This window comes from Bidens hawaiensis, unplaced genomic scaffold (genome assembly GCF_021521415.1).
Source record: "Bidens hawaiensis isolate Kalapana, Puna unplaced genomic scaffold, B.hawaiensis_p1.1 tig00009570_1, whole genome shotgun sequence".
Taxonomy (NCBI): Eukaryota; Viridiplantae; Streptophyta; class Magnoliopsida; order Asterales; family Asteraceae; genus Bidens; species Bidens hawaiensis.
Genome location: NW_027491715.1, coordinates 662,790 through 676,596, shown reverse-complemented (window position 1 = coordinate 676,596; position 13,807 = coordinate 662,790). Strand labels below are relative to the sequence as shown.

Below are 13,807 nucleotides of genomic sequence, written 5' to 3'. Positions count from 1 at the left end.
CAAATATGATTGGGGAACAAAGCAACAAGAGGCGTTCGATATACTTAAACAAAAGCTTACCCAAGCTCCTATACTAGCCTTGCCAGAAGGTACTGAAGATTTCGTTGTCTTTTGCGACGCATCTCATTCCGGCTTGGGATGTGTATTAATGCAACGAAAGAAGGTAATCGCTTACGCCTCTCGTCAACTTAAAGTGCACGAAAAGAACTACACAACTCACGATCTAGAGTTAGGCGCCATAATCTTCGCACTTAAGATATGGAGGCATTATCTCTATGGAGTAAGATTTACCGTGTACACTGATCATAAGAGCTTAAAGCATATCTTTGATCAAAATGAGCTCAACATGCGCCAACGACGCTGGATGGAGACTCTCAACGACTATGACTGCGAAATAGTTTATCATGAAGGTAAAGCCAACGTTGTGGCTGATGCCTTAAGTCGTAAATAATATGAGAAGCCCAAAAGAGTCCGAGCGTTAAGGCTAGAACTTCAAATCGATCTTGTTGACAAAATCAAATCCGCTCAAACTCAAGCGATCAACGAAAACCAAATCTTTGATGAGAAACGTAATGGCACCATGACTCGCTAGTCAAAGGTGATGATGGTATTCTTAGAATGGGAAACCGAATTTGGGTACCAATTGTTGGAGGATTGCGTGAGAAAATCTTGAAAGAAGCTCATAAGTCCAAATATACGATGCATCCCAGGAGCGACAAAATGTACCATAATCTTAAAGCGAACTATTGGTGGAATGGAATGAAAATGGATGTCGCTTCGCATGTGGCGAAATTCTTAACTTGTTTGAAAGTCAAGGCTGAACACCAAAAGCCTTCGGGACTGCTCCAGCAACCCGAACTTCCCATATGGAAGTGGAAGTTAATTACTATGGATTTCATTACCAAACTCCCTAAAACGACTCGACAACATAATGCTATATGGGTGATTGTGGACTGTTTAACAAAGTCCGCACATTTCATACCTATCAACGAGTCGTACTCAATGGATAGATTAGCGCGTATATATGTAAACAACATTGTCGCATTGCATGGAGTACCGCTATCTATAATCTCTGATCGAGGCAGTCGTTTCACGTCTCACTTCTGGAAAAGCTTTCAACAAGCGCTTGGTACGAAGTTAAACCTTAGCACTGCCTATCACCCACAAACTGATGGGCAAAGCGAAAGGACAATTCAAACGTTGGAAGATATGCTCCATGCATGTGTGATGGACTTAGGTGGAAGTTGGGATGACCACTTACCCCTAATGGAATTCTCATATAACAATAGTTATCACACGAGCATTCAAGCCGCACCATTCGAGGCGTTATATGGTCAAAAATGTAGGACGCCCGTGTGCTGGTCTGAAACCGGAGATAATCAATTATCTAGACCCGAAATAGTCCAAGAAACTACCGACAAAGTTATTCAAATCCGAGAACGACTTAAGACAGCACGTGATCGCCAAAAGAGTTACGCAGATGTCCGTCGTAAGCTGTTAGTGTTCAATGTTGGTGACAAAGTACTTTTGAAAGTCTCGCCATGGAAAGGCGTAGTCCGATTCGGCAAGAAAGAAAATTAAGTCCTCGATTCGTTGGACCCTTCGAGGTACTCGAATGAATTGGTACCTTCGCATACCGTCTGCGACTACCCGAGGAAATGCAAGGGATACACGGCGTATTCCATATCTCAAATATGCGAAAATGTCTAGCCGACGAATCTCTCTCGATGTCGTTAAAAGATGTTGAGATCAACGAAAACTTAAAATTCGTAGAACAACCAATCCAAATCGAAGATTCAAAATTCAAGAAACTTAAAAGACAAACCTTGAAAATCGTGAAAGTAAAATGTGATTCCCGACGAGAACCCGAGTATACTTGGGAACTCGAGTCCGAAATGAGAAAGAAATACCCCCACTTATTCTCGTGAAGCAATCTCGAGGATGAGATTTATTTCAATGTGGGGAGGATGTAACATCACGGGAATTTTGAGCCAAAAGTGTCAAGTTTCCAAAGTTAAGGGATTACTTCTACCAATTTCCAAACTCTAAGGGCTAAAATGAAAATGCTGTTTTCTTGTCCTACCGCGATACGCGACGAGACAAAAGACAAGCCCATCGCGTAACGCGATGGGGCTTGGTCAAAGATTCTAAAAGAGGTCAACGGCGATACGCGATCGTCGACCTACGTCATCGCGTACCGCGATGACGTTGCCTGACACGCCTGACACCTTTTCACCAAGTGTCCACACGTGGCACACCGGTCGCCACGTGTCCCGAAACGTGGCCACACGTGGCATGTCGTCCGCCACGTGTGAACACGTGGCACAACGCCACGTGGCAGACCTACGTTGTGACGCATCTGGGCTACGTCGCGGTACGCGACGGGTACCAAGGGATCCCGGATTTTGCCTATAAACAGCAAGTCTGGGATCTCCATTTGACACACCAAAATTCACACTCTACTCTCTCACTAAACATCTCACTACACCTCGAAAATCGTACCCTCGATCCACCTCGAAAACCGTGCCCGATTCCTCGATTCCCGTGCCATACCTCGATATTCGTACCACTCCTCGACGACATCCCGAACAAGAAGATGGTGCTGATTTTATATCCCGACAATCATCTCGAAGTGCGTGCCGTGAAGTGTTGGTGCCTCGAGAAGTGTGCCGAAGAGAAGTGGCGATCAAAGCGAGTGTTGAAAAGACTAAGCGGCGTAGAAGTGCTGCTCGAGTGTCTAGAGATTTATAAGCCGAGTAAAGGTAAGTGTAATGCCCGACTAAAATAATAATAAAATATTATAAAGGCTTAATGCCCTAAGTTGGAATTATACTCTATGATTATAAAAAGAAAACAAACAACAAAGAAAAGAAAAGAAAGAGAAATAAAAAGTATATACATATATATGTGTGTGTATGATGATATATATATATATATATATATAAAATTCTTTGTTATTATTATTATTTAAGTTTAGAGAGTATTCTTAAATAATAAAAGAAATAAATGTGTTATGTGTAAAACTTTACATGAGGCCACGTATTCTTAAATAATAAATGTGTTATTATTATTACCTTTCTAACTAAAGGTTTTAAAAGTAAAAAGAGTATTGAACTAAAAGTTCATCGAGGTAAAATAAAGACTAAAGGTCTTAAGCCGGATTGTATATCCGACTAACGAATAGTTATACTCGTACTATAGGTGCGAGATAACAAGAAAGAGACGCAAGGACGGTGTTGGAAACCGATCCCAATCAAAGGTGAATACGCCCCACTTTTATAAACTAGTTTTCAAACAAATAAATGTGTTATGTGTAAAACTTTACATGAGGCCACGTGTCTCTAAAAACATTATGAATAAGAGTAAAAGCCTAGCCCTCAAGCTGTAGTATACGTTTGTCTGGATCCTTACATATGTGGTTAAATGCGGTGGGCACATCGCACCACGCCTGGTCACGACCTCCAGCCACGATGGGCCGAACCAAAGTGTGTTCGAGTGAGAATGACCTTGTGTATATTTATGGTACCTAAGTACGTCGAAACGCTGCGGTGTTTTGCTAGGGTGACCTAATGTAGAGACTCGAGTTTATAATGATGATGTTTTAACTTTGTTATTCCTAAGCCAAGATGGGCCGAGGCTTGCGTAACCCTCGAGGGGTAACTAAGTAAAAGAAAATATTTTTGCGTCAGCATATTCACCAGCAATCATTGCTGACGTATTTTTATAACATTTTGCAGGTAACCAAGAATAGAGCTTGAATGACGAAGGCTCAAGAATCCGATGGCTCGGATATTTTGTTGAATATTAAAATATGACGATTTTGTTAAAACACTTATAAAAAGGTAAATCTAAACGGGACTTTCGTCTCGTCCTTTTGTAATGTAAATATTTAACTTTAAATCCACATGTTTTATAAAGTCTTCCACTAATAATCCGTAACTCTGATTTATATACAAATTTGGTACCAACTATCGAGTCACACTCTTAGGCCCAAGATGGGGGTGTGACACAATAGCATGCATTTATGGAATTATTTCTCATAGATGACGTGTTATATTGTTTGGTGGTTGGGCTACCTCATTCTCAGCAAGTATGCATACATTACCCCGGTAAGTTGGATTTATGCTAGACCGAAAGTGTTCACATAAATTATTTTGGTAATTGTCATATATCATTAATGTTTTAATTGTTCATATTGACATATGAATTGTTTGTTTTACAATATATTAATACCTCTAAACTTGTGTATTGCTCACTAAACTTTATGTAGATCAAACTTGATTTTAACACGTGTTGCAGGTTTACTAGCTGAAGAATTGGATGTTGAGATGATATTTAGTTTTACTGTAGGTTATTAAAAAAAACTAAGTTATATGTTGTATTCTTTTTGTTTGTATTGTGATGTACTTCGATTTATGAAATAAATTAAGTAGCTATAGTCATTATTATTAATTGTGTATTGTGAGCTGCTGTGTAATAAGTGCACCTCGACATATTCCGCCGTAAGTTGGGTGTAACAATACTAATGAGGATGAGACCACCAACACAAAACAATAAACACCTTGATGATAGGGTCTTAATCATGCAATACACATAAACACATATAATAGAATTGTGGCTGTGGAAATCATTTATCATAATTTTGAGGTTGTGGTACGCATGTTACCCCGAAAACAAAATATAGAAAACATGGTATGAATTACTTACCTTAAAAGCAAACGACGAGCTTAAACGAATAAAAACAAACTTTTGAATCGAGCCGATCGACATGAGGGAAAATGAAGAATCCTAAAATAAAATAAGTATGACTTATAAACCGGGAATGAAAAAGAAAATGGATGAAAATGTAAGTTCCAGATGACAGGGTCTTAAATCGGGAGTTAAACAAATTAATAAACGAACTTACTGTTTTAATTGAATAAAATAATAAAATTTCGGTTTTTAATATATAAAACCTATTAAAATACTACTTTATGAATTTTGATTAGTTCGGTTCGGTTAAAATACACGAACCGAACAATATGAATAATTAAAGTAAGTTAGGTGAGGTGTATGTCACATTTAATACCGTAAAATCATGCATTTATTATTATATAATATCATGTATTTATTGTTAATCAATATTAAAATATATTATCTCACATGCACATTAAATTCTTCGAATATAAATATATAGTGTTTAAATAACCTGAAAGAACCATTTACTTTATAATCTTTTAGTTTCAATATACCAAGAAATCATAAGCATCAAAGCATGTTACCCATAAAGCTTTGTGTTGCAATATTTCTCATACTCGCATTGTTGGTAAGCTATACATTACTTGATTTGTATAAAGCGTTAATGTTTTCATTCTGACCTTATGAAATATGAATAACACACTTGTAATGACTTACTAATTATTTTTATTGCTCAATATATGACTAACGAATTAGGGAACATGATGATGATTGGTGAAGCGTGTAGAGAAACTTGGAAACTTGACCGATGTTATTTTAATCAATGCCAAAAACAATGCATAGCTAGAAGAGGGTCGCATGTTGCCGTTTGCATTCGAGAAACATATTGTATGTGTATTTGGAATTGTTAAGACCCACGAATTTTAACAAAAATAATAATTCTTATCTTCTTGAATTAAAAATCTAAAATTAGAAATGATGTTATTCTAGTAACCATAATCTTACCAAATTATGCTTATAAATAGGATATAAATACTTGTGGAAATAGTTATTTAAAAAAAAATTAGTTGATAAATGTGTGTTATGTAGTGGCCTTCAACATTCATGTTATTTGAACAACCAATCTTCACATGCGCCCTAATAGTAGAAAGGTTTGGGTTTTTTTTCATAGAAACCCAGTTTCGATATTCACTTGTGTCAGCTTTTATGGATTAATAGATAACGATAAAAAAAAATGATTTGAACTAGTCTTTGTGAGGTTATCAGTTCGACACCTGAACCCACCCGGATTTTCATCCTACCGTTACATCAAAGAGTTCTGCTCTTGTGCTGATTGGAACTATCGAAAGAAATAGTACGTTAAAAACTTAAAACACATATTTGATTGATTCATATACAATACACGAGTCTGGTTAAAACAACATAGTCTGGTTAGAGTTGACCAACGTGACTCGTCAAATTATTTTATATTTAACATGAAAGAAAACAATAAGGTTTCATTTGTATCAAACTTACATAACCAAGGGCCATTTCGTAAAACAATATCCCCTAGGGTTTATAACCGTCACCACAAACTATTAATCAAACCTTCAGTTTCTATCCACCGGCGCCGTCGCAAAGCCACCGGCAACAATGGCGCAACCGAAAGCTCTGTCAACGAAAGAAGCCGATATACAAATGATGCTTTCCGCCGAAGTCCACCTCGGCACCAAAAACTGCGATTTTCAAATGGAACGTTACGTGTTCAAGCGCCGAAACGACGGTATTTGATTATTATTATTATTATTATTATTATTATTATTATTATTATTATTATTATATAAGATGTTATGTTGTGTTATGTTAATTCAATATGTTAGGTTTAGCTAATGGTGTTTTAAAACATTGGATTAAACTATAATGTTATGTTCAATTGAATTACGTTGTACATTTAATTGTGTTTAAGCTCATTTTAATTTATAGAGAGCTCGGGCTTGAGCTCGGCTTGTTTAGAGTTGTGTTTCACTATCAAAGCTCGAGGTCGGTTTGTTTTACTTAGGAATTTGACAAGCTCAAACTCGGCTCGTTTAGAGTTTCATTCCAAAGATCGAGCTCGAGCTCGGCTGTAGTTTGACAAGCTGAAACCTGGCTCGTTTGTTGTTTATAATTGTTTAGTTATTGTATTTTATATATATTTTATAATTATTTACATATATATGTTTATGTATCATGTAATAATATTAATTAATTATTTTTAGTGTATTAATATATAATGGGGAAGGTTAACGTACAAATGAAATTAACGTGCTAAACGTGATAATCAAGTAGAGTAATTATGTAATACATTATAGAGTAATAACTAATATCATAGAGTAATTACATAATTACTCTACTTGTATATATAATTACGCTACTTGATTCTCACGTTTACCATGTTAATTTCATTTGTATTTGATCCAAACCCTATATATAATAGTAGTTTTTCTATAAGTATATTAAATAAAAGTTATATTAATAAAAAGTTCTTTTTTGGCTTGCGAGCTGGCTTTAGCTTGATATGTGAAGCTTGGGCTCGAGCTCGTTTATTAACTGAGAGCTTGAGCTTGGGCTTGTTTTGTAGTTTTTAACGAGTCTATCCCAAGTAGCTCATGAGCAAACTCGGCTTGTTTACATCTCTAAATGCATTCATATATAATAAGCGAGTTCCTATTTTGTTGCTATTAAAGAAGAGACTTTGATAATAAAGCATGTGGAATTACCGTTTGATAATGTCAGTGTTGTTAACACGAGTGCTATAATTTCATTGCTTCCTCCACATTTTTAGTAGCATTAATCAGCTTTTGTTTAGCGGTTCATGTTATCACGAGTTGTTGTTTCATGTAATTGAGAAATCTTGTGCCAATGCCATTTAGGAATTTACATTATCAACCTTGGAAAGACATGGGAGAAGCTTCAAATGGCTGCAAGGGTTATTGTTGCTATTGAGAACCCACAGGACATCATTGTTCAATCCGCTAGACCATACGGTCAGAGAGCTGTGCTCAAGTTTGCACAGTATACCGGGGCTCACGCCATTGCTGGACGCCACACTCCTGGTACTTTCACTAACCAGCTTCAGACCTCTTTCAGCGAGCCACGTCTCCTCATTTTGACTGACCCCCGAACCGATCATCAGGCTTGTATTTTTGTTTATCAAGTTTCTTTTTGCTTTATGTTTTTATATCATGTATCTTTTTATTTAAATTGTCACTATTTTTTTTGTTATTTACAGCCGATTAAGGAAGCTGCACTTGGAAACATACCTACAATAGCTTTCTGTGACACTGATTCTCCAATGAGATACGTTGATATCGGTATCCCTGCTAACAACAAAGGAAAACACAGCATCGGTTGTTTGTTTTGGCTTCTAGCAAGAATGGTGTTGCAGATGCGAGGTGTGATCAACCAAGGGCATAAGTGGGATATTATGGTATTAATTAAAGATCTAAAATTTGTCAACTTTTCATTTGTCTGGTTCAACGGTTTACATTTTTTAAAACGAGCTTGTTTTTGCAGGTTGATTTGTTCTTCTACAGGGAACCCGAGGAGGCTAAGGAAGAAGAGGATGAGACAGCTGTTGCAGATTACAAGGATTATGGGACCGGTGCCATTGGATTCGATGATCAATGGTCTTCTCAGATTCCTGATGCTCAATGGGGCGCTGACGCGGCTCAACCACCAATTGCTGGCGCTCCTGTTGCTGCAGATGTTGCTGGCTGGACTGGCGCTGATGGTAAGAAAGTTGAACTTATCAATGACATTGTTATTAATTGATTAATTATATTTTACATGCAAATAGTGTTTAGACTTAATTTATTATATTTTTTTCAGCTCCGGTTGCAGGTGGTGCTGATGGATGGGAAGCAGTGGCGGTACCTGTACCAACAGCTGAAGGTGCTGCTGCAACTGGTTGGGAGTAAGCTCAATCTTTCACGAATTCGATGTTTGTTTTTAAATTTTTGTTTTAAGATCAAATAGAATGTCTTTAATTTTGTGACAGGGTAAAGCATTTTGTTTTTACAAGTACTAGGAATTCTTTATGTTGTTTTATTGAGATGGAAGTTGTTATCGACTTATCGTTATACTTTCGGTTTCACTTAAATACTTGTTTTGACCCGACCTAGTTTTTTTTCTGAACCCGACTTCATCTGTTACCACGGTTGTAAAACGTGCTAGTCTAGCGGTAGCGGAGAAGGGACTAACGATATTAAGCTGTTCGGAATCTTCATATGTAATTTTTAAAAGCTCACATATGAAAGTTCTCACACATGCTTCAAAATTCACATAACATAGTTCAAACATAAACAACAATCAAAATATAAACATAACAAATTAGCGAGAAGAACCAATAACTGGGGTAACGAGTAGGTAAAAGTAAGGTCTGATTGCCTTTCAAAATTTTTTAAAAAAAATGTGGTTTATTCCTATTCAATTAGAATCTTGATATGTTATAAAAGTAAAAGTAATATAGCAGTTGTAGAAAAAAGAGTTGGAATAAAGTAGGATAGAATAAATGTTTTACATGATAAAGAGTTTGCATCCACTTTAAATACATATTTGCGAAAAGTGTTTTAACATATTGTTTGTTTCAAGTTTTAATTATTACATTAATTTAATTATTACATTAATTAGAATGACGTCTATGTTGAGCTCTCAAGTAGAATTAGCCGGTATTATGGAATCACACGATGACGATTATATCATTATAAGTGTTGGCTCGCTAAATACCATGCTAGGAGCTGCTTCTCTATTAGATAGGTGTTGGATGTCCTCGTGGTAAGGTTTAGAGTGGTGATTAGATTCGAAATGAGGAGATTGAGATCCCGACAGATCATATACGACGTGGGGAAACTGAGAACCTGACTGATCAGCTGGTGAGCTGAAACTTATGACTATATATTCACCATCGTCTAATTTTGAAATACGAGTTAAATTTACTTCAGAGCTCATCCTATATTAATATGTTATAAAACACATATATGAGTGATGTATATATAATGCATATTCGAACTCCTTAAACCTCCATTACTAAATTTAAAGGTTACTGAAGAAACACTAATCGACCCCGGGCAGATTACGGATAATCTGGGGGTTAAATAGATGTTTCCCACGAGGGGTTAGATCCGGCAAAGATGGTTCTTCTGATAACCTGCAAAACAGACACCGTGAGCTCGTCACTGAGAAGGGGGGGTACCTCCTTGTGACCACCCTCCGGCGTGAGAATCAGACTAGATTGCTCTTGAATATAAGTGTATATTAAGAGAATGACTAGAGCAGATATCAGGTATAAGATATAAGATAAGATGAGATACCATTCCAAGGTGTTGGAGTATTTATAGCCGAAGGTAGGTTTCCAAGCAGGTACAGCCGGCTGAATAGTGTTCCTGTTCTGCCAACTGTGGGCTACGCACATGCCATGCTGGTGGTTGGTGGGTAGGCAGCGGCTGATAGTGACCAGGCCGGCTGTGTACTATTCCTGTTCCACCAACTGCAGGCTATGCACGTCCTCCGACTGGTTGGTGAGTAGGCAGCGGCTAATAGTGACATACAGTACAAGAGCATGCTGCTCGTCATACTGTTGTCAGTGAGCTGTCGTATCCTTGGTCAGATCTTTTGTCCATACCTCGTCAGGTATAGTACAAAAGATCCACCAATATCGTACGGACTGGCTCATTTGGGTGGGAGTTTTCTCGGCTTTGCTCATTCCTTCTTCAGGTGACATTACTGAATTATTATGAGAGTTAAGTGCCTTGTGCGTGTAGCTTTGCTGCGCAGGTAGCCTTCCCTGATGGCTTGTATCCGCAGCTGCGGGAACAGGCAGAGTACTTCACCATTGGGAGGCTTTTCCTGCGGGAACAGCTTGCAACTGCGCGTAAGGACGTCACGTCTCTGAGCATGGTGGGTCCTGCGGATCCAGTTGGTCTTGGCGCAGACGTCCCTTTAAGTTAAGTCTTGCGGGTTCAACCGCGCAGACGTCCGTTAAGGAGTCTTGCGGGTTCAACTGCGCAGACGTCCCTTTTCAAGGTGAGTCTTGCGGGTCCAACTGGGCTCTGCTGGGACCTACCTCTTCAAGTCCCCCCAGTCTAATGTTCTTCTCATGAATTGTTAATAAGTGAGGTGAACTTTTGGACTTAAACAAGGGGTTTTGAAAAGGTTTTAGTTTTAAGGTTTTCCATGGTGATTCTTCCTGCGGAAGTCCTAATGTCACATGCAGAAATTCCCGACTTTCCTGCTTGATCTTTGGGTGTGATGCGGGTAGGTCTGTAACCTCCTCGCAAGTCAGGAGCGTTGAGTTCCACTTGTGTAGATTCTCCATGAGGTTTTGGTAGTTTTGAACATAGTGATCAATTATGTTTAAACAACCAATTCCATCTTGGAGGTTCAAACAATCTAGTTCTCGACGTTCCCGCTATGCGGGGATGTTATTCCCGTTTCCGCAAGCACTGCCCAGAAGATCCTTCTTGGTTTCAATTCCCTGCGGAGTGCTAGGTATGTGAAGGGTTTTGCCTTGACACTGTACCCGCACTCGTCTTATAGTTACTTTACTTCCAAGGTATTCCTGGCTTCAATTCCCTGCGGGTGCTAAGTATGTGAAGGGTTTTGCCTTGACACTGTACTCGCACCCGTCTTATGGTTACTTGGTTGCCGAGGTATTCTTGGTTTCAATTCCCTGCAGGTGCTAAGTATGTGAAGGGTTTTGCCTTAACACTGTACTCGCACCTGTCTTATAGTTACTTGGTTGCCAAGGTAAGGGGTATTTTCCCGCTTACTTTTGAATCTTTTTGAAATTCGAAGAGTTGGTGAAAGGATAAGAACAGTCCAAACTGTTGAAACGTCGTCCGACGGTTTCTTCTGACAGTGTCAGGACGTGCAGGAAGTTATGGCGACGTGACAGTATATGGTCATTCCAGGCGCTTTTCCAGGCGCGTGGGCGCGATTTTTCGGGCGCGTGGCCTCGAAATTAATGGCACGCGTCCTTTCAACAGCTGTTGCCAGCTTGCTCTTTGCCACGTGTCATAGTTTCATTGCACCTGCGATTTCTCTCTCTTCCGCATTAAATTCATCGCATTAATTGCGATGAGTATATAAAGGGCGAGAGGGTGCACCTTAGTCCACACTTTCACTTCTCTCTTCATCTTCTAAACGATTTCCGGCGAATACTCACTATTCCGTCGAGCATTCTTCTGAAATCGTTTTTCTGTACATCCGAAACATGTCTTCTACCCGTTATTTTGAGGCCACTGCCGAGGAGTCTGAGTTGTTCGTCGAGAACCCGACGTCGACGTCCGAAAAGGACGACAAGAGCACTGCTGGCGAGTGCCAGTGCGCTCTTCCTACCGAGCTTTTTCAGTACATCGTCCGGAAGTTCATACTCGAGTCGTTCGAGCCTGAGTTTCCGGAGCCACACCAGACGGTGTACGATGCCCCAAAGAGCAAAATAGGGGTGTATGCTGCATTCTTCGTTTATGGGAATCTCAGGTTCCCATTGACGAAGTTTGTATACCGTGTCTTGGAGAGGCACAGTGTGCATCTGACGGAGGTACACCCGATGGCGATCGCCAAGATCCGCCACTTTGAGTGGGTATGCCTCATTATGGGCGTGGAGCCCCACGTTGATCGGTTGATGACTTTCTACTCCTGGAGGTGCATCCAGGGGTGGTACACCTTGGTCAATCGGATCAAGGGTTTGAAGATCTGCGCTACCGAGCGCAGTCTTCGGTCGTGGAAGCGGGAATTTTTCTATATTTCCGCTCGCGTCGTCCCCCTTGCGATGACGTTTAAGAATGGGAGAGCACTCCCCGCCCTTCACGCCCTCAACCACCAGGAGGCGGAGTGGTTCGCCAAGATCTCCCGGATCCAGACTCCGGTGTACCGCTTTGCGGAGTCTGGGATGGTGATGCTTGGGATGAGCCGGGTGTGGAAGGAGGCGTCCCAGATTCCCATCGTCCTCGAATACGGTTTGAACTCTGTTCCGTAAGGTATGCTCTGTATTCTTTGTTGATATAGGTTTTTCTTCTAACTGTTTCTTTTTTTATTTCAGAGGGAAACGACTTGCAGTCTCTCCTGCAGCCGCGGGAGAGTGATGGTCCCGCTCGGATGGGTACTCGTGCTCTCGATGAGAACGAGTTGCCCATCTTGGAGCAAACGATGGATCGGTTTGTGGAGGTCTACCCGCCAGGCCACCCTATTCTGAGCGCCACGCGGCCAGGTAAGGAGTTATTCAACCCTCGACCTCTCAATGCTGAAACCTCTGCTGGAATTCCTCTAATCTTGTCATCTTCTGATGAGGAATCCGCAGATGGTCCTCCGTTGGTGCGGAAAAAGAAGGCTGCCGGCGGGAAGGGGAAGGCGAAGGTTGCCTCCACTGCCGATCTGGTGCATCGGTCTGATTCAGAGACCGAAAGCGAGGAGGTGGCGGGGAATCCTGGTGGTGATAAGACCACTGCTCCGAAGGCTGAGACGACTGTCACCTCCGAGCAGCCCAGGACGACGACGGTGAGCGGCGTGAAGAGGCCAGCTCCATCGGGTTCGTCCCCGCCTGTTCGCACCTTTAGGCTCAAGAAAACCCGTAAGTACAAACTTCCTTTACTTTTAACTTCATATATTTCCGCCATTATACTTATATCTTCTTTGTACAGGCGTGGATGCTACCGCATTCCAGGGTGGAGCGGGGAGGAGCACCTCCGGACCCATGACGGTAGGCTTGGTCAACCTACCTGAGGCGATGACCCAGGCGGCTGCGCCTGCTTCAGTTGGTTCAGTTGCTCGCCCGGTTGAGCCAACTGTTCCAACTGTGACATCTCCGCCGGCTGTCAGTGCCATATTCACTGATTCTTTCACTGAGCCGGCGGTGAATGTTTCTGTGGATTCTTCCGCAGCCGCGGTTGTGAGTTCACCTCTGGTGAGTTCACCTCCGCCGGTTTCTACCACGGCGGCCTCCGCTATGCTTCCTCCAGCGCCGGCGACTACGGCCGGTCCTTCAGGTATGTCCGGGGTTGGGGCGTCAAGCCAATCTCTGCCTCCTTCCCATCTGCCTGAGCTCTTGGATGGATATCCGTTAGGTTCGGGTGATGGGTTTGGCGGCTACAGGCCTGTCGTCGACCCTACAGGT

General features: G+C 40.9%; 1 protein-coding gene across 1 annotated transcript; it reads left to right on the top strand.

The window, feature by feature from the left end:
• The first annotated feature begins 6,237 nt into the window (after positions 1–6,237).
• On the top strand, positions 6,238–8,745 carry LOC143532978 (small ribosomal subunit protein uS2-like). Its single transcript, XM_077027875.1, has 5 exons — positions 6,238–6,439; positions 7,569–7,831; positions 7,928–8,125; positions 8,212–8,428; positions 8,527–8,745. Exons 1-5 carry the CDS (start codon positions 6,310–6,312, stop codon positions 8,613–8,615), a joined length of 897 nt encoding a protein of 298 aa, XP_076883990.1. The 5' UTR covers positions 6,238–6,309; the 3' UTR covers positions 8,616–8,745.
• Positions 8,746–13,807: the final 5,062 nt, after the last annotated feature.

Bases quoted from the DNA above. Each gene is read 5' to 3' on its own strand.
- LOC143532978 (XM_077027875.1), top strand. From the start codon at position 6,310: ATGGCGCAACCGAAAGCTCTGTCAACGAAAGAAGCCGATATACAAATG. The intron at 6,440-7,568 runs GTATTTGATTAT...AATGCCATTTAG, and splicing joins GTTCAAGCGCCGAAACGACG to GAATTTACATTATCAACCTT. The intron at 7,832-7,927 runs GCTTGTATTTTT...TGTTATTTACAG, and splicing joins ACCCCCGAACCGATCATCAG to CCGATTAAGGAAGCTGCACT.